General features: G+C 45.3%; 1 protein-coding gene across 1 annotated transcript in view; it reads right to left on the bottom strand.

Moving 5' to 3' along the window:
* Positions 1-405: 405 nt before the first annotated feature.
* Positions 406-21455, bottom strand: part of Vav1 (vav guanine nucleotide exchange factor 1) — a 64437-nt gene continuing 43387 nt past the window's right edge. The window contains exons 15-27 of the mRNA XM_020183077.2: positions 20569-20678; positions 19337-19438; positions 19094-19191; positions 18985-19007; positions 18767-18812; positions 16140-16276; positions 15773-15838; positions 12172-12203; positions 8865-8981; positions 6744-6831; positions 4818-4932; positions 2582-2733; positions 406-709 (exon numbers count right to left, since the gene is read on the bottom strand). Coding sequence (XP_020038666.1) covers positions 656-709; positions 2582-2733; positions 4818-4932; positions 6744-6831; positions 8865-8981; positions 12172-12203; positions 15773-15838; positions 16140-16276; positions 18767-18812; positions 18985-19007; positions 19094-19191; positions 19337-19438; positions 20569-20678 — 1140 coding nt within the window. The 3' untranslated portion in view covers positions 406-655. The remainder of the gene's footprint in view (positions 710-2581; positions 2734-4817; positions 4933-6743; positions 6832-8864; positions 8982-12171; positions 12204-15772; positions 15839-16139; positions 16277-18766; positions 18813-18984; positions 19008-19093; positions 19192-19336; positions 19439-20568; positions 20679-21455) is intronic.

Below are 21455 nucleotides of genomic sequence, written 5' to 3'. Positions count from 1 at the left end.
TGGTGTATAAATACCCCAGCTCCCTCCCCTTCTTCTCCGAGGCATGTTCTACACTGTTGCTCATGACATTCCCTGGATTGATTCCTTCCTTCTCCCATGATCTTGTGGAGAACTCACTGATACTCATTTTCTACCCAGCAGAATTGGGGAGGAGGAGGCTGGAAGTAGTAATTCAGTTCTATGAAAGAAAAAGCAAATGAATGGTGCATTTTTGTGACCCTGTGACTGTAACAGTCATTCCTGCTACACGAGAATTGTATCCTACAAACCCCCCTTCAAATCATACTGTCAATGACAGGGAAAGCCATCCACGCTGGGAGGGAGAGGTTGGTGGGTGGACTTGTGTCTGTGCACAGCACGCCTTCCCCCAACTTTCCCCTTTTGGGTCCTCAATACACCAGTCCCTGCATTCATCATTTTATTAAAAGCTGTTGCCTCTAGGCCCGCCTTTCCAGACATCCCAAGAGGCAATCAGTGAGTTATAAATTAACCAGAGCAGAGTATCATCCTGGGCCCTCTGCCAGCTGGACTCTAGCCCTCTGCAGTCCATCCAAACTATCCACTCACTGGGACCTGTCTCGGCCCCTGGCCCTGCTGCCTGATATCCCGGGCTCAGAGCCTGCAGTTTGTCCTCTGTCTGCCAGTGTGCTGGGGCTCAGCAGTATTCAGAATAATCTTCCTCCACATAGTTGGAAGGGAACCAACCAACCTGGAAAGAGAAGATGAATTCATCAGTGCAGTCTCTATATATTCTGCTCCCGCTCCTCAGAGCACCAGGAAGGCTCCCTCCTGCCTCAGGGCCTTTGCACCTGCCATTCCTTCTACCCAGAAAATGTATCACCTAAACTCTTTAATGAGAGTTTCCTTTTTGTTGACTGCAACACTTCTCAATGCTGGGAATGGAGCCCAGGGCCTCATGTACACTAGGCAAGTGCTCTACCACTGAGCTCTTCCCCCAGCCTCACTCCACCTTCTAAAAGTTTCTGCCTCTGATCACTTGCTATTTGTCAGCAAATCCTTCCCTATTTTAAATTGAAAACACTACCCACCCCAACACTCCTTATCCTCATTTCCTGCTTTACTTTTCTTCGTAGCACTTATTTGCCTTTTCATGGATTAGACATATTACTATTTCTAAGCTTGATGTTTGACACCCTCCCTCCCACTACATCAGCTTGAAGAGGGCAGGGATTTTTGTCTGCCTTTCTTGCCATGAATTCCAAGAGCCTAGAACAGTTCCCACTATACAGTAGGTACTTACTAAACACTTGTTGGGTGGATGGATGGATGGATGGATGGATGGACAGGTGGATGGATAGATGGATGGATGGGTGGATGGATGGATGGACAGATGTACAGATAGACGGATGCACAGATAGAAATGGATGAACAGATGCAAACATAGATGGAAATGGATGATGGATGGATGGAAGGAAAGAAGGAAGGATGGATGGATGGGTTAACATGCATGGATGGACAGGCATAAATGGGGATGGTTGGATGCATGGAAGTATGGATGACTTGTAGATGGATGCATGGATGAATCCTGCACTCCCACCTTCCTAAACAGTCCAGAGGGCTCTTTCACACCCTAATTGTCCTCCATTGCTCACTAATTTCACCCTCCCATGTGCTGATCAAATTCGTTCATCCAAGCAACTATGGAACCAGTTTTGTTTTTCACACAGTTCCCCTGGTAGAATACAAGCTCTAGCCGGTGTCCTGTCTTCACTTAACAATACTTTGAGAAACCATTCAAGCAAGGAAGGATTCTAGAAGTTGGGAATTCATCACTGGATGAATTTGTCCCTGTGTAGAACAAAAATAGGAAGTAAGCAGACAAAAGCCCATTCGATGAGCCTGAGATCCATCCTGCTGCTCAGTCTGAATTTGAGCAAAAGAGTACAGTAACTTCCCCTATGTGTGCCTCTTCCTAAAATCAATGTTTACTGAGCACTTAATGTGTGCCAGGCACTGTTCCAAGCACTGGTGCTCTGCTGTGAACAAGACAGACACAAATCCCTACCTTTGTGTCCCCCAAATGTGCCAATCACTGTCTTACCACAGGGCCTTTGCATATGCTGGGGGTGGGCGGAAGTTCCTGCCACACTTTCCCCAACCCTATTGATGACTCTTTATTTAAGTCACTTTATTTATTCCTCACCCATCAGCTTGACCTCTCAGAAGTCATCCCAACCTGCTCCTAGGGCAACTCAGGGCTCCCTGAGGACTCTTACACCCATCTCCATCTGGACCACGCGGTGGTGCCACTGTTTGGTGACAGGTCCACAGGCCGTGGTTACATCCTCCTTACTAGACTATGATTTTCACAAAGATAACGTACATGCACATTTTCATCTCCTCATCACCTAGCAGAATATCCAGCACATAGTAGGTACTCAAGAAATAAGTCTAGGTTAAATAAATGAATCAAATCTCTGTGTCCCTTGCTCCAGTCTAATCAGTAAAGACCTCCACATGAGCTACACTCCCCTTCTCCATTCCAGAATCCCAGAGCAGTCCCAGCACACCCCAAGTCACCCCCGAACCCTCGCCCAGCTGCCCACCCCGCCTGCCTCACCCGGCCATAGATCTCCCCTCGCCACCAGCCCTGCTGCCCCTTCTTGTTAAGAATCTTGATGATGTCACCCTCCTTAAGGGACAGCTCCGATCGGTCCCGGGCGCAGAAGTCATAGCGGGCTTTGGCTGTGCCAAAATACTTGGTGCTTCCAGCTGTGGAGAGAGGAAAGGGGCAGATAAGGGTCTGGCACAGACAGACACCCATCCCCAGTCTGGGTGCAGTGGGGAGAGGGGAGGGGCTGTCAGGAGTGCAGCTCCTATGCAATTACCGGGTGGCCTCTACTCTGAGGGGAAACAGCTTTGCCCAGTACCACCCTTCCAGACTGAGCTGCATGCAATTTTTTTTTTTGCAATACTGGGGTTTAAACTCAGGACCTACACTTTCACATTCCACCAGCCCTTTTGTAATGGGTTTTTTCAAGATAGGGGTCTCCCAAACTATTTGCCCAGGCTAGCTTTGAACCATGATCCTCCTGATCTCTTCTTCGTGAGTAGCTAGGATTACAGGCGTGAGCCACTGACGCCCAGCCATTTTTTATTTTTGTTTTTGATTTCTTATTTGTTTGCTTGAGACAGAGTCTTGCTAAGTATCCCAGTCTGGTCTGAAACTCACAGTCCTCCTGCCTCAGCCTCTTGAGTGCTGGGATTGTAGGTATGCACCACCACACTGGGCAAGACCATTTTTGAAACTGTTTTATGAAATAGTTTTCATATATATTCATCCCTCCTGCCTCTGCAGTCTCAATCAACTACAGACCAAAAATATTCCAGAAAAGAAGCTGCAGGCATAGTGAACATGCAGACTTTTTTATAATAACTGTTCACACTGCATTAGATATTATAAGTCATCTGGAGATGATTCAAAGCATAGGAGAAGGTATTTGTAAGTTTGATGAAAGTATTATCTCATTTTGCAAAGGGACCTGAACATCTGTACATTTTTATATCCCCTGGGATTCCTGTAACCAATTCCCCACAGGTACCAAGACTGTACTTATAGGAAGAAGAGCAGGAAGAAAAGCATGAAAGCTTCACTCTAGGCTGCTAATGTTAATTATCTTAAGGGAAAGCCAGGATCAAAAAGACAGAGTACAGGAAGATAAAGAGGGGAGAGGGACGGTGCTATTAAGTGAAACTTCAGATTACAAAATTAACTTGTAGTATTTCTAAGGTTGAACATCCATATAAATATTTATTTATTTATTTATTTATTTATTCCTGTACTTATCCATATATCCTGGTATATCCTGGACAAGTAAGTAACATGCAGACAGAAACATTTATTTGATGAACATAGGGGAAATACTGGTATTACACTGATACTGCTTTTTTTTTAAAAAAAAGAATACAACATTTTAAAAATAATTTCATCTCCCTCCCTTAAAAAGGTTTGGACAAAAAAGAATTATTCCTACCCATGTGTCTTGCTGAAAAATAAACCACAGAATGCACTCCAACAAAATGAAATATAAATCAGCATAAAACTTTGTAATAAAGAAAACATGAAAAACAAATACAGATGGAATCTAAACAATTTCTGATATTGTATTTGTGGAGCTAAATGCAATACTTAAGAAAAGCCTCCTGGGTTGAAAGTGTGCCTCAAGCAGTAGAACACCTGCTTTGCAAGAGCCAAGCTCTGAGTTCAAACCCCAATACCACCAAAAAATAAATTAAATTCAAAAAGAAAGAAGGACTGAAGGTGTGGCTCAAGCAGTAGAGTGCCTGCCTAGCAGGTTTGAGTGTCTAGAGTTTAAGCCCTAGTACAAAGAAAGGAGGAAGGAAGGAAGGGAGGGAGAGAGGAATTCCTAAAGTAGATATCTCACTGTTTTAATGCACAGAAAACCGTATCCAATAAGTCCAGATAATTTGAACACCTGGTGAGTGAGAGCTGCAAGGGAGAAGGAGGTAAAGGGCACTAGAAACTGTGTATTATGGCAGAAAACAGGGACAGATGCTAATTCATCCTTGACATTCCTACAAAAATACAGGTTTGAGAGGTGCAGATGGAGCCACCTCTGGTTCCTCATACCCTCATTTTCCCAAATGGAAAACTTATTTCCACCCCATCTTCCAGTCAAACAAAGGAATATGCAAACCCCTCAAGCGGGCAGGAATAGACAGAGGGCTGTCACAGATGTGACCACCTCATGCCCATGGAAGGAAAACCCATGGCATCCCTCATCCCCTCACTGTGTGCAGCTAGGGCTGCAGCCCCCCCACCTGAGACCTCTTACCTGGAGGCTTGCTGATGGCTCTCCTCTCAGGTTCCTTGTAGGGGAACTGCAAGGTGGTGTCCAGTGACTTGAAGCAATCCTTTAGGGAATTCTGTTGGTAAAACTCCACCAGCTCCTGGAAGGGAAACAGCAGGACAGCTGGCCAGCCCTCAAGAAGGCAGAGCGGGCTCCCCGCTCCAGACTCCTTAGCAAGCGAGTCCTTGAATGCTCCCTGTGATGGGTGGCTCCTTCCATGTCTGGACAGCTGAGATCATGTTATGGGGAAGAGACAGCATGGCCTGAGACCACTCTTCCTGATAACCAACTAATCACTTTACAGTAAATTCACTACATAATCAGCTCGCCAAATGCAAGGCCTCCTGTAGGTGTCAGGGCCTTACCTTCACAATTAAGAATGAGCATAGCAGCTTTTATTTAAGCACCTGTAGCCTGGCCAGCATGCGTACTGTGTATCATCACGATCTCCTAGAATCCCGATTTGTCCATGATTCTCTCATTTTATAAACAGAGAAACTGAGTCACAGAGAAGCCAAGTTCTTTGTCCAGGGTCCCACAGCTGGACAGAGAGGATCACGGATTCAACCGCAGGGGAAATAGCTAAGCACACCTTAGACCTGAATTCGAGTACCACATTTCTTGCACTTACGAATATTTCTTCCACAAATGTGGAGATTCTAAGAATGAGGAGACAATCAGGCAAGTCAAAATTTAAAAACATCCACAAAAACAAAATGCTCTGTATTTTGGAGTTCTAGACTCAAAAAATGCCAATCTCATGAAAGATGAAAAAAATAGAAACCAGACTGTGGAACTATTGCAAATGAAAGATTAAGGAGATAAAAACTAAACACAGTGTGTGGTGTCTGATTTGATTCTGGGGGAAAACAGCTTTAAAATGTACTTGAGGTGATTGGGGACTTTGGAATATGAAAATGAACTGTGTGTCAGACCATAACTTTGCCTCAGTGCTATGTGACATCATTGTCACACGGTGCTGGCACACGGTGGTGCCAGCATCATTATGGGTAAAGAATCCTGACTGCAACTTATTCTTCAAAAGTGCAGAGTAACTATGTGTGTGTGTGTGTGTGTGTGTGTGTGTGTAAGAGAGAGACAGAGAGAGGGAGGGAGAGAGAGACACAGAGAGAGACACAGAGAAAGAGAGAGTGAGAACACAAGCAAAAGAAGCAGATGTAAATAATTAGTAAATTTGCATGAAAGGTTCATAGATGTAACACTGTTCCAGTGCCTTTTGTGAGATTTTTGGGGAGTAAGATTTCAGAAAATGTTTCAGAATTAAAAGTAAATATGACAAAAAAGATTTGTGCAGTAAATTAACCTTTTGGGGAGTCAGGGATACAGTGGAGGACCAAGTCATATCTAAAATATCCCCCTTCTAAAAACACAGGTACATAATTTTGATTCTACTTTCAGATGATCCATGGACCACGGTAAGATCCATGTGCCTTAGACTAATAGGTTTAAAATGCGTAAAAATAGAGCACAACTTACAGGGCACCAAACAGAAGCAAAATACTCAAAATGAATTCTCAGCCAAGTGCAAGGTCTCTTGGCAGACTCGGCACAGATCAATTTGGAAGTCTGGCAGGATATGGGTTCTGCTGTTCTGTGAAACTGGTTAAGACTAAACCTCAGTTTCACCCATCTGTGAAATGGGAGCCTGGACTGGAATCCTATCTATAACATGTTTGATATTAACAAGTACTCTGTAAGTGCTTGATACAGTCACTCAATATTTATTATCACTTGCATAGCTCATTTAGAGAGTAAGTTTAAGTCAACTGTTCCATAGTGCCAGTGGAAAAGCCACTCTGAATGTGGAAAATGGGGGTCCCAAGATGGAAGTGCAGGAAGGGTGCTGACTAGGTCCTGAGAGGTTTGGGTTAGGGAAACATCAGCCCTTACCAGAAGCCCCCGGAAAGCCTTCTTTTCTGTGATCCGGTACAGTCCCTCTGATGTCATGATCTTAATATGCTTGACCTCGACATTATACCTGGATCCAAGGAGAGAGAGGACCCTGAGTAGGAGGACCAGGCCCATCCACTGCCAAGCCCAGCCTACAGTCTCCAACCGTGGGAGAAGCAGTCTTGGCTCCTTCAGGGAAGGGCCACCCCTGCCTGGAGCCCAAAGACTGAAGCTGTCAGAGGAATCCCTTCCCTGGGGCCTGTGCTGCTCTAAGCCAACAATTCTTCCTCTCATAGATGAGGGATCATCTTCCTGGACTCACGGGCTTGTTGAGAAGTCAAAAAGGCCTAATAAAGAATGCAATGTTCTTAGATAGGAAAAGACACTACTTCTACAATATGGAAGACCACAGGACATAAAGGATATGGAAGGAGAGAACCATTTCTGCCAGTAATGGTGAACCACAGAATAGGAAACATGGAAGACATCCTCTTCTACCAATATGGCAGACCACAGACTGCAAGCAACATCTGCTTCTACCAATATAGCAATCTAGAGAACCAAGAATACCGCCTCTAGAAACACTAAAGAAAAATGCTGAACTCTCAGAAAAGTAAGGAAATCCACACAAGTCAAAAAGAAAGATGAAACTGAACAATGAGCAATAAGCATGACCTCATGGTAGAGCTGACCTAACAGGTTTGCTGATCTTGACCACCAAGAAGCTTACCCAAGTCCTGACGACTATGTGGCAACATAAAATGAGATGCTGGACCTGGGGGAGGAAAGTTGTCCCTGAGCCCTGCTGTACTCCATGAGACCAGACTGTCCAAAGAGCTACACCTTCAGGAAAAGGGGTAGGCTAGAGAAACTACCCAAAGCTTATCTGTCCCAGACCTAAAGTGGAGAAAAACCTCTCTCTTGATAACTCAACAGCTTGGGCAAGCCCTCACACACATATGGAGTTTGTATTAAAATCAGACAAATACACTAGAAAACTAAGAAATTAATCTTTCAAATTTTAACCTAAACATTAATCCATGGGTGATGCTAACAGAAACAAATACTAAATCTCTGAAGACACAAGTAACTTCACATTCGCAAAGGTAAAGCCTGACTTAAGGTCACAACAGAAAGCCTGGGATGTAGCTCAGCGGTGAGCACTTGCCCAGCACACAAGACCCTGGGTTCCATCCCCAGCACAGCAAAAGAAAAAGAAAAAAGATCACAGGACAACAGTGGAATGTAAATTAGTGCAGCCAGTATGGAGACCAGTGTAAAGATTGCTTAAAAGACTAAAAATAGATCTACTTTGTGATCCAGCTATTCCACTCCTGGGGATGCATCCAAAAAAGATGAAATCAGCACATCCAAGAGGCACCTGCACCCTCATGTTAACTGCAGCACTATTCACAACAGACAAGATATGGAATCATCAAGGTGCCTGTGACAGATGAGTGGATTGAAAAATGTGGCATATACACACAATGGAGTATTATTCAGCCCTAAAAAGGATGCTATCCTGTCACTTGCAACAGCATAGATGGAACTGGAGGACATTAAGTTAAAGTGAAATAAGCCAGGCACACAAAGACAAATGCCACATGTTCTTAATTACATGCAGACCTTGAAGAATAGTATAGAATTGTGGCTACCAGAGATTAAGAGGGGGATCTGAAGGGGGATAGACAGAAGATAACAGGCTTCAAAATGCAGTTAGGTAGGACAAGGACCTGCTAGTATCCCAGGCACAGCAGATGACTGCTGCTTACAATATAAGCTAATTGCTAACAGGTTTTTGAATCTCCACAGGAATCTTATCTCTTTCTTTGTGTTGTCAGTCAATTAAAAGAAAGAAGGAGGGGTTGGGGATTTAGCTCGGTGGAAGAGCGCTTGCCTGGCAAGCGCAAGGCCCTGAGTTCGGTCCCCAGCACCAAAAAAAAAAAGCAAAAGAAAGAAGGAGAATCAAAGCCCAGAACCCAGAACACATTAAATAAAAGGTGCCTGTCATTCCTGTACACTTATAAAGTAAACCTAGACGTCCTTCCCAGGAGCCTGCAAGGCCCATGTCTAAAGGAGATGTGGGTTGGTTTGGGCAGGGGGTGGGGGGGAGTTACTTACTTAATGCTGATGGCGAATTCAGCTGTGTCCTTCACCCTCTGCCGCACCAGGTAAGTTCCGTCGGAGCGGCTGGTGAGGATGCTCTCGGCGCCCGCCCGCTCCATGGGGCCCGCATACCTGCAAAGACACAGCTGGAGAGAGGTCCACAAGGCCACTACCCTGTCATGTGGAGACGGCTTCTCCCCCTCACCACCACCATGACTGTTTAACTGGGTGACAACCTGGTTCGAACAGCCCTCAACCAGCAGAGGAAGCCCATGCAGGCAAGTGGGGAGAGTGCAGAGGAGGGCAGGGGCCACCAGGCGTCTGTAAGTCACACCCAAGGATGGCACATGGAGGTCAGGATCCACTCAATCCCTTGGGTCCAGCTGGGTGTGTTGAATTTGGCCATGACTTTGATGGGCATTTCACTAATGCCCACTGCACGTACCCACTGGATGTCCTGCTCTGGGGTCACCAGAAGCAGGGTGAGAAGAGTGAAGAATTCCTCTGGGTGCAAAATTTACGAGGAAGCCAAAGTTCCCATCATCAAGGTAAGCGAGTAATAAATAAAATAGTATCTAATGCAGTATTTTTTAAAGTGAAATAAGTGAAAAATCAGTCACAAAAAGAAAGGAGGCTCTGACCCACACCACAACATGGAGGGACGTTGAGGACACAGTGCTCAGTGGGAGAAGCAGACACACGGGGCCCCACAGCATGGCTCCATCAATAGGAAACGTCCAGAACAGGAGAAGCCGCAGACAGGAAGTGGACTCCTGGGGTCCAGGGGCTGGGGAAGGGACAAGGTGACTGCTCATGGGACAAGGCTTCCTTTTGGGGTGGTGGAACATTCTGGAACTTGATAGAGGTGATGGTTACACACCACTGTGAATATACCAGCACTGGATATAAATATATTTCTGATGCAAATGTAATATACATTTCCATATAAAATATATAATACACTGTATTTTATATCACATTGTATAATATAGTATACATTTATTTTTATGATATATACATGGTATGTTTAATATTTTATATGGTACACATTTTATATTATATACTGTATTTCTAATTTATATACTATATTATGTATGAATGTATTTTATACTCATATGTACATTTTATATGTAATCTATGATTATATGTGTTTATTTGTAATTATATGTATTATAACTGTAATAGTCATGTTATATAACTATGCATAAATTGCATACAGTGTAGCACATATGTGGTATACATACTATTACATATCCTGTGTAACATAAATATACAATATACAATATGCTGTAAATGCTCAATGTAAATAAATGGTGATCACATATATCATTACGTAACGTATAACTGTGTAAGCTTACGTAACATACGACACAGCACTAAGATACTGTAAATGGAGTACGATATGTGTTACAGTGTCCTATGTCATAAGGTCATGTAAGTGAGACATGCAGCACAGGTAGCAAATACTGAGTGCGTGGCATGATGCAATGTGAGTGTGAGTGTGCACTGCAAATGCACCATGGCATATCGTGTAACATGTGCTGAATGATACACAGGTAAGCAAGCAACACATACGGTAAACATTACAGAATAAGTAACGTGATGAGTGGAAGTGTGTATGATCACAGTAACAACGTGATACAAACTTAGCTACACACTGTCAGTAACACTGACTTATGTAACTGTGTGCAGTGTGTAGCATAATGCAAACAGTGAAACATGCAAATGGAAACAGAACAGCCACGAACCATTTGATTTTATGTTAGGTGAAATTCGTCTCAATTCTTTCACAGCAATGACTAGGAGAAAACTATGGTGAGCAAAAGACATTTCAGGACGGCTGGTTCCTCGGGGCTGATCCCCATTCTCTTGTCTTTATTTTCACTTTTCACATTTTGCTCATTGAGGATAGGGGGCTTGTTTTTTGCAGTGAAAATGACAGCAATGTTTATTAGAACGACTTCTTTTTTTAACATTGCATTAAGACGTGTCCTGATCACCGAGTTTTTTTTAGCACCACTTGCCTCACCATAGTCACCACCCGCTGCCCACACCCTGCCCGGCCTCGAGAGTCCACCAGTTCGAATCCTGGCTCTGCCACTCTCTTGCTCTAAGACTCAGGAACTGATTTTGCCACTCGGAGGCCCAATTCCCTCTTCTGAAAAGGACATTTTTGGTAAATAGTAATAATGCACTTGAAGCACTCAGAGGACTGTGTGGGATAAATGGTTGCTGTGCAAGGACTATCAGAGACACACTTGGACAGTCCTGGGTTTGAATTCTGCTTTCATCACTTCCTTACTATGTGACATTGCCTAAATTCCTTCCCCTCTCTGAGTTTCCTGTGTCAAAAAAGACTCCTCCTTGGCAGATAGGGAATAAGAGCAGCATCTATTTCACTTTATGGGATTGCTATGAAAGTAAATGAGCTCACGACAGTACCAACAGGAGGTTATAAAAGTCACACTAGCCTAAAGTGAGATGCTTGTAAAAGGCCCCACCTCTTCTATGCCATTATAAAAGAGAAATTAGAGCCCACAGGGCTAGGCAGAAGATTGGGTTCTGCTGGCTGCAAGAACCACGCCAAACTCAGAGATGCTAAAATTGGTGGCGGGGGGCAGGGGGTGGATGCTTGTCTCAGAATGGACAACGTTGTACCATTGTATTCATAGCAGCTGATGCTGTATAAAGCACTCACAGTTTGCCAGGCCCAGACTAAGCAGTTAACAGGCTCCTTTAAACCTCCCAGCACCACTATGACATAGGTACTGTTATCACAGTATTTTCCAGGCAGGAAAACTGAAGCACAGAGGGGTTAGGTAACTGGCCAAGGTCACACAGCTGGGTGGCATTAGAGTCAGGATTCAAACCCAGGTTAGCAAGCTCCAGAAGTCACACTGTGAAGTCTACCCCCAGCTGTTCAGCATTCAATTTTTAACAAAGAAAATTACCACCACCATCACTGTTGTCATCGTCATCGTCATCAGTTCCTTCAGACACGATCATAGTCTCCCAAAGGCAGGGACCTTCCTTTTCCTGCCCCACCCCCAGCATCCCTGAGCCTAAGGCTGGACTCAAAGAATAAGTTAAGTGTTGATCTGCAGGCCCCTCCCATGCCCAGCCTGGGCCTCCACCCCAGAAACCCCTAGTTGAAAATAAGGAAAGAAGCTGAACGTGGTGGAACACACCTGTAATCCCAGCACTCAGGAGGCTGAGGCAGGAGGAATGAGAGTTCCAGGCCAGCCTGAGTTACATCGAAAGAGCTGGCCTCAGAAATTAAATGAATGAACAAATAAATAAATAAGAATGTGATTCTACTCACCAGAGATGCACAGACAAGTCCTGAGGTGGGCCCTACAAACAGAAGCAGAGACCCACAGTCAGGGAAGTGGCCTGCTTTCATCCACTCCCCTAGCTGTGTGCAGGCTCTGTGCTACTCATGAGGGAACATATCCTAGATTCATGAGGGGAGACTTCCCTTCTAGAATCAGGGGTCACCCTCCCACCTGTCTTTGGCACTCAAGGTAATAGTGAATTTTACATGTTTAAGTGGATGACAAAAAAATAAACTAAGAAGAGCTGGGTGTGGTGGCATGCCTGTAATCCCAGCACTAGGGAGGATGAAACAAGAGGCTTGTGAGTTCCAGGACACCCTGGGCTATATAGCAAAACCCTGTCTCCAAACACCAAAAGTAAGTCAAAAGAAGAATGTTTCCCTGAAAGAAGGTTATATAAAACCCACACATCAAGTCCACCAACCGTGTTCCCTAACACACAGTCAGCCTACTCATTTACCAAGCACTTATGGCAATTTCTGCACAGCGGTGGTAAAGTCGAGAGTTACACAGGAAAGCATGAGGTGCACAAGAGTGGAAATACAAGCCAGGTGCTGGTGGCTCCCGCCTGTAAATCCAGCTACTCAGGAGGCACAGATGAAGAGAATTGAGATTCAAAGCCAGCCTGGGCAAATAGTTCTAGAGACCCTATCTCAAAAAAATCTTTCACAAAAAAGGGCTGGTGGAGTGGCTCAAGGTGAAGGCCCTGAGTTCAAGCCCCAGTACAGCAAAAAAAAAAAAAAAAAAAAAAACAGAGAGCAAGTGAAAGTATGAGATGTTGATGGAAGGCAGCAGGTCTTTAGCAGAAGTTGGGGATGTTGTGGGAAAAAATGAATCCCACATCTGCAGCACATCACTAAGCACTGCACGACCTGAGCACACATCGGTTTTCCTCAATGGTCTCCTCGGAACCACAGAGCCACGGATACCAAGGTCCACTGTATTTGTTATCTGACTCTTTATAGAAAAACTTGCCCACTCTGGTCTCAAAACTTGAAAAAGGGCTCCCTTGCACCATCTCACATCTATTGGGATGGCTGCTATCAGAAAGAAAGAAAGTATAAAATAGCAAGTATTGGCCAGGGAATGGGGAAATTGGAAGTTTGGGGCACTGTTGATGAGAATACAATATGGTGCAGCTCCTGTGGGTAAACAGTATGGTGGCTCCCTAAGTAATTAAAAATTAAAATTACCATTCAATACAGCAATCTCACTATTGGGTATATACAATGGAATATTACTCAGTCTTTAAAAAGGAAGGCCATTCTGACACCTGCAACAATGTGGAGGGAACTTGAGGACACGGTGCTCAGTGAAATGAGCAGACACAGAAGGACACACACCAGGACGCCACTCACAGGAGGTCCCCAGAGTCACAGAGACACAGAGACAGGAAGGGTGCAGGGGCTGGGGAGGGGAAGGAAGTTAGTGTTTAACTGGGACTGAGTTTCTGTTTTTTAGGATGGAGTTATAAGACGGATGGTGTCAGTCACACCACAGTGTGAATGTGCTTCATACCACACTTAAATGATCAATGGTAGAGCACCTAGCAAACAGGAAGCCCTGAGTTCAAACCCCAGTTCAAACATAAACAAAAGAAGATGATTAAGTTGGGGTTGGGTGGGATGGCTCACACCTGCAATCCAAGCTACTCAGAAGGCAGCAATCAAGAGGATGGCAGTCTGAGGGCAGCCCAGCCAGGAGGGGTGGTTCATGCCTTTGGTCCCAGCTATCTGGGAGGCATAGGTAGGAAGATCACCGTCCAAGGCTGACCCCAAGCAAAAGGCAAGCTCCTGATTGATAAAAAAGCAGGTGGGGAGTACAGTACCTGCCTAACAAGTGCAAAGCCCTATTCAAAGCCCTATAACTGATGCCCACATAAAAAGAATAATGAGTAAACTGTAGGGGAAATAAGAGTCTGTGTTTAGATCCACTTGTGTTTACACTATGAAATTCCAGAAGGACACATGGGAAGATAAACACATAGCTGACTTGTGACGCGGAGCCAGGCAGGAGGAGAAAGGTCACCTTCTATGTCTTCTCTCACATCACCGAGTGTACCACGGAAGGCTGCGGTCCACCAATGGCCGCATTTGGCGACAGAAAGTGAGAGACGTCCACATGTGCTTTCTGTGTGCCAAGTCCCCTGCAGGAACCAGAGCACCAAGGAGAAATGGTTGTCCCAAGACTGGGGCAGGGACCAGAACCCAGAGGAGCTGGGATTGTGTCAGAAAACAAGAACACGCTCAAAGAATGATGGGGACATGTCGGAAGGATAGAGAAAAAGCATGAAGGCTCCGCTGAACAATCTTAAAATAAGAATCCATGGGGAAGAGGTGGTCCAAATAATGTACGCACATGAAAGTAAATGTAAAAATGATTAAAATAAAAAGAATCCACGAGTTGTTCCCAATAGGTGATTGACTGACTGACAAAAAAGTAATGGATGGCAAATAGGTAGACAGATGATATATAGTCAAGCAAGAGGTAATAGAGAGACGGGTAGGTGATAGATAAGAGATAGATGTGCAGATGGACACAGAAAACACAGACATACATACACATATACATAATAAATTAGATAGATAATACTCATGTAGGTAGGTGACAGACGATAGACAGAAAGATAAATAGATACCTACATACATAATAGATTAGACTGATGACAGACAGGCAGATAGATAGATAGATAGATAAAGATTAGATTATAGATAGTAGATGGATGACAGGTAGGTTGGTAGGCAGACAGACTATATAGACAGAAAAAAATATATAGATAGATTAGAGATAAATGGATAACAGATTAAATAGATGATGGCTAGATAGACAGACAGACAGATGGGGAAAAAACAGCCCTTTCTTACAGTAGGAGACTAGCTAAAAAAGTTGGAAGGAGCTATGAAGCTGGAAATTTACTGGTCAGTGAAGAAATCACAGGGCAAAAAAAAAAATCTCTAAGCAGCATTTTTGGAAAAACAGGCAAAACTTAAACACAGATTATGGATTACACACAATGGCAACAATGAGGTTCACATTCTTTAAGATCGCACTATGGGGTGGATGCCACTCTGTGGCAAGCGCTGGCCTGGCATATGGGAGGTCCTGGGTCCATCCCCAGCACCACAAAAGTTCACTGACTAATTTACTTAAATCATGCTATGGTTACAGAGAAGAAGGTTCTTGCTCTTAGGAAGTATTCAGGGGCAAAAGGGAAGGAAGTCTGCAGATTTACTTTGAAGTTTCAGGAGCAGGGCAAGGAGGAAGCATGGGCACAACATCTTACAGGCCTCAGTTCAGCTCTCTGAAAGAAGCCGGGGACTGGCCCACCTTCTGGACCCCACCTTTTCCCATGCAGCCTCGTAAGAAAGAGAGGCACTTCATACAAAAAGAACCAGGGAGGAAAAGGACCACCGTGATCATAGTTCCCAGAGTGGCCCCGCCCCACGGTCAGTGGGCAGTCATCAGTCTTGAGTTGAGGAATGGCCTGCCATGATGGGCAGCCCCCTCCCATCGCAGGGTGTCTCCAAGTCTGCCTGCCCTCCCAAAACCCTCCCAGGACACCCCCCCAAGCCCCTTACCCTTACTCACATAGACGTAAGGCTTCACTCTGTTACAGGGAAACCAGCCAACATCATTGGTCGCTGTATTCCTGCCCTAAAAGCCCAGGAGACAAAAACACGGAGTCTACAGGCATCCATGTGTCTGCCTATCTGACCAACAGCCCCTCCTCTTGTCCATCTGGGTTGGATGGTCCACAGAGAAGCCAGCCAGTATCAACCTCCTAGAGGGACAACCAGTTCAGAAGGACCAAGCCCAGAAATCCCCATCTGCATCCCCACTTCCCAGGCCCCCACCTCTGGAGCCTTGAGGGACTATGGCCCACTCCCCATGGTCATTTGCACCTATGACCCCACACTTGGATCCCACCCATCACTCCCACAACCACAGCCCATACCTCCCACCAGTTCTGTTCAGCCTCAGCCTTGGTCAGCTCCACGATGTCCCCTGGATTAAGCCGCAGAAAAGGTCCAAAGGCTCCAGGGGGTGGGGGAAGCCCATAGTATTCCTGAAACACTTCCATCTTAGGCAGACCTGGAGGACAGGGAAGGGGTGGACAGGTGGGTAGCAGTCAAAGACTCAAAGCTGAGACTCTCCACCCACCAAGAGTGGTTAAAATTCAAAAGCTTGACAATATCAAGTGTTGGTGAGGACACAGAACAACCAGAACTCTTCTTGGGCAGTATCCACTGAAGTGAAAAATATATCTACTCTGGAATCCAGCAATTCACTCAAGTATATACACCAGAGAAGTGAGAACCAGCCTACTGAAAGTCACAGGCAAGAATGTCCACAGCAGCTTTATTTGTGATAGCCAAAAACAGGCAACAATGAGACACCCTTGATAGGATGGATAAACAGATTGTGATACAGCCACATAGCAGAATGCACTGCAGCAATGACAAAGAACTACAATCACATCGATAAACCTCACTAGCATGTTGAATAAAAGAAATCAGACACAAACAAAACATGCTGTGTGGTTTCATTTGTAGAAAGCTCAAAGGCAGGCAAAACCAATCGACATGGCAGGGGTCAGACAGCTGTCCCCTCTGCGGGACAGGTGAGTCTGATAGAACTTTCTGAGATTATCTAACACGTGCTATATGACATGGCATCTGCCACAGGAGACTGCTGCACACCTGAAATGCAACCAGTTCTGGAGTGATAGAAATGTTCCAAGCTTTAATCTAGTTGTCAATTACATATATAAATCCACTGAGCAACAGAATTATCTTTTACTCAATAAAAGCATTTGTTGGAACTAGGAGTGTGGCTGAGAGGTGAGTGCTGGCTTAGCATGGGCGAGGCCCTGGGTTCCATCCCTAGCACCGCAAAAAAAAAAAAAACATGTATACTGGCAAGGTGCCATGACTCACAATGGTAATCCTATTTGGGAGCCTCATGGCTCAAGGCCAGCAAAGGCAAAAAGTTCCAATGGGTGGATGTGGTGGAGCACACCTGTCATCCCAGCTATCGTGGGAAGCACAAATAGAAAGATCGCAGTCCAAGATGGCCAGGCCATAAAGCCAGACCCTATCTCAAAAGCAGCCGATGCAAAAAGGGCTGGCAAGTGCCTGCTTAGCAAGTGTGAGGTCAAGTTCAACCCTCAGCACTGCCCTCAAAAAAGAATCATATATACACATACACACACATATATAGTGTTTCCTACTACCGTACTTTACAGGGTTGTTTCTACTGCGACTTCTGCTAAGTAACAATGCATGGGTCAATATTCACTTATTTACATATTTTCCTCCTCCTGAACTGAGGATATTTGGGTCATTTCTAGTTTTTGATTATTGCAAAAAAAGCTAACATAAATATCACATATTGATGTGTATGGTATATTAAGTATAAATTATTAACTATGATCTGTAAATAGTATTATAATTTTATCATATAGTTATATATAACACAAATGTAACAGAAAATAATACACCAATACTAAACTACGTATGTTTTATATATTACATGTAGACTCAGATGAATGTACATTACCTTGCATACATATATAACATATGCTATGTGTACACATTATCTTGTATACATGCATGTATACCATATATACAAAGCACTGGCACTGTATATTAACCTATGTGTATAATATGCACTCGTGTATAGTATCTAACACACGCTATATATGTAACACAAAAAATTTATATAATTTGGGCTTTCACAATGATGGTGTGACTACGAGCAAAGGCCTTGTTTTCCCAGCACTAAACTGTTCTTAGTTCTTTAGTAATGCCTTGTCCTCCAGATTCCTAGCTTTTGCTCCCTCTACCTAGAACAGTCTCATCTCCTCCTTACTGGCAAACTCCTACTCATGCCTCAAGTCCCCATTGAAATGTCTCTGCTCAGATGTCTCAATTTCCCCAATTTCTCCCACCACAATCAAAACGACTTAAACCAACCTGTGTCTCTCCCTACCAGCCTGGGAACCTTAGAAGGGCAAGCACAACAGTTTTAGTCTTCATGTGACCTTGAGCTAGATGCTGAGTAAAAGCCCCATCACTATTTCAATTCTTCAAAAATCATTAACATATGATGGCCACCATTGGGTCTTTTAAAACCCTGAATGGCTCAAACTGTGTCTTCCCCTTCCCTGACCTCCAGATGGAGGACACATAACTGAAATCCCATCTCCTACAGTATTTCACGACACAGAATCAACAGGAAAGGGGCTGGGTGCAGCTCAATGGTGAGCACCTGCCCAGCACAGGGAGGCCCTGGGTTCATCCCCAGCACTGCAAGAATAAAAGATTGGCAAAGTGGCTCCAGTGGTAAAACACCTGCCAGCAAGCATGAGGCCCCGAGTTCAAACTCTAGTGCAGCCAAAAAACAAAGTGGATGGGGGAGGGGGCTCGATGGGAGAGCAAGCTCAGACCACAGAGCAGGGAAGGAAGTGGAGAATAACAAATATGGACGGAGAGAAAGAGGAGAACGAGGATCTTAACTATTGATGGGTTCCACACACTCCCTGTGCAGAGTCTGAGCAAAAATGAGTTAATGCTCACTCACCCAGCTCATTCCTTTTTTTGTCCTGAGCCCTGCGATGTGGCCTGTCCTGGAAAGAGAGACGGAGAAGGTATGTGTGGATACCTGCAGCCTGGGTGCACCTCAGCCCCCTCACTGTCCCCACCTGGCAAAGGACCTGACCAGGACAGGCTGCTTCTGGTCCACCCTGCATGATCACTTGTGAGTTCCCATGCACAGAAAGAAGCATGTGGGAGTCTTACCTTCTTCATGGTTCCTGCCAAATCTGTTTGGAAGGGAAGGGAAATAGCCCAGATGAGAAATCCCCCACAGAGAAGTGAGTCCACATCCCCCGTTCCCTCTCACTGGTACCTTGCCCATGGCGGCCACATGGGGGGACCCGCCCCAGACACTCCTTGTGTGCAGGTGCCCGGCACCGGTGGCAGCGGTAGCCCTGATAGAAGGTGCCTCTGGAATACAGGATGATGAAGCGGAATCAGTGGGCTGGACCAGCACACTCGCCATCAACTTGTGTCCCCAAGCAGGGATGTCCACCTAAAGAGGATGGGCCGCCCAAGCTCAGGGCTTAGATGCCCCACCCAAACCCAGATTCACCTGAGCAGCATCTGGCAGGCTTTGCAGGAAGTAGTCTCTTCAAAGGAGAACATCTGGAAGTCATGCCCATTGGCAGTGGCGTTCTCAGGGTAGATGTTGGAGCTACAGAGAGAAAAATGAAAGCAACGAGGACCACATATGGTGTGGCAGATCCACAGTTGAGCAAAACAAATGTGTGTTTGTCCATGCATCCACGCACAGGCACTCGGATGGTCTCCACTTCCTGGCTCTTGTGGACAGAGCTCTGTGAACATCGGCAGAGAGAGGAGGAAGATGGGTACTTGCAAGGGCTGGGAGGAAGAGGGAGAGGGAGTGAGGGCTTAATAGTGTGGGGTCATCTTTGGGGGTGACGAAAAGGGTTTGGAGCTAAGAGGAGATGGTCGCACAATGCTGTGAGTGTATCAAATGGTATGGAATCTTACACTATGAAATGAAATGGCTTGCTTTTGTTGTGCGGATTTCACCTGAATAGGAAGAGGAGGAGGAGCAGGTATGGAAGGAAGCGGGAGAAGAGGAAGAAAAGGAGGAAGAGGACAAAAAGGTGGAAGAAGAGAAGAAGGAGGTAGAGGAAGACAAGGGGAAGGAAAATATTAGAAGAGGAAAGAAAGGAAAGATGGAGGACAAGGAAGAGGAGAAGAAAGGGGAAACAGAGGAGAGGAAAAGAAGAGGGAGGAAAGGGAGAGAGAGGAGGAGAACATAAAGAGGAGGAGGCTGCTACTGAGGAAGCAGAGTTCAGGAGGATGGTGGCTTGAGGACCGCCAGGCAAATGTTAGCAAGCCCCCATCTAAACAAATAAACTGGGCACAGTGATGTGCACCTGTCATCCCAGCTACACAGGAGTGGTAAGCAGGAGGGTCATAGGCCAGGCTAGCCTAGACAAAAACACAAGACCCTACCTGAAAAATAACTTAAAAATAAAAATGAGCTGAGGAATGAGGCCCTGAGTTCAAACCCCAGTACCACAAAAAAAAAATTTTTTTAAAGGAGGAGAAGTAAGGAGGAAAAGAAAATTCCAGGCTGGTGTCCAAAGCTTGCACAGAACCTTGGCCTTCTGAGGTCGCAGACAGCCTGCAGCCTGTGCCTCCCATTTCCCAGATAAGAAAACTGAAGTTCAGAGTGGTCCCATGGCATATCAGGGCCCAGCAGTGACTAGAGCACAGCACTGCTCCCTGTCACAGCCCCCACGTGGTGGAGTCCTCTGAGGACAGAAAGAGGGAGGAAGGGGGACTCACATGGCCATCTCAAACTGCTCCAACCACTTCTTCTTCAGCTCCCGTGTCTTGAAGAACAGTTCATAGCCCTGGGCACCTTGATCCTCGATCAGGAGGAACATGTGGCTCCACTGCAGGGAAGCAGAGCTCAGACTGAAGGCACCCATCCCCTGCAGAGAGCAGGACCCCATCCAGAGACCCCTGCTCCTGTAGGGAGCACAGGACCAGGGCAGTAACAGTCTCGTGCCCCTGGCACCATCCATGGATGCACTTATGAATGGCCGCCTACAACATTCGAACACACATCTCCAAATGCAGAAGACACACCACACATACACACAGCCTTTGCAGAAACACACACCCAACACACTGTATCTCTTATTCATTCATTTATTCTTCAAGCATTTTCTGGATGCCTGCTGGAAGACAGACCCCATGCAAGAAGTTGGAGACAAAGCAGTGACCAGGACCTTGTCCTAGAGTTCCAGTCTAGTGGCAGAGACAAACCACTAACAATCAATTACAAGAGAGCAACCTCCACATCTCCAGGAAGCTAAGAAATGGAGACACAGCAGCACAAGGCAGACGGGACACGTACGAGGAGAGCTACAGAGAAGGGGAGACGTTCAAAGGAGAAAGAAGTGAGAAAAAGTGAAAAAAAGTCAAAATGTCACAGCTCCAATGTCACAGAGAACGCCTGACCAATGGAGTCCTGTACAACAGGCCCTCTCCCACACTACCCCCATGTTATTTTCTTTGTAGAAACGTAATAAAAACGTAATACTAACGTAATAAAATTACGTTCAAGGACGTAAGTACCATAGGAGAGCAGACCATGCCTGTTTTATTTTCAGTCTTAATCCTAATGTCAAGAAGAATGGCCAGGTGCTCAGTTTAAAACTGCTGAG

The sequence above is a fragment of the Castor canadensis genome, chromosome 14, assembly GCF_047511655.1.
Source record: "Castor canadensis chromosome 14, mCasCan1.hap1v2, whole genome shotgun sequence".
In the NCBI taxonomy this organism is placed as follows: Eukaryota; Metazoa; Chordata; class Mammalia; order Rodentia; family Castoridae; genus Castor; species Castor canadensis.
The sequence above is the reverse complement of the archived record's forward strand: the minus strand, read 5'-3'. Positions and strand labels throughout refer to the sequence as shown.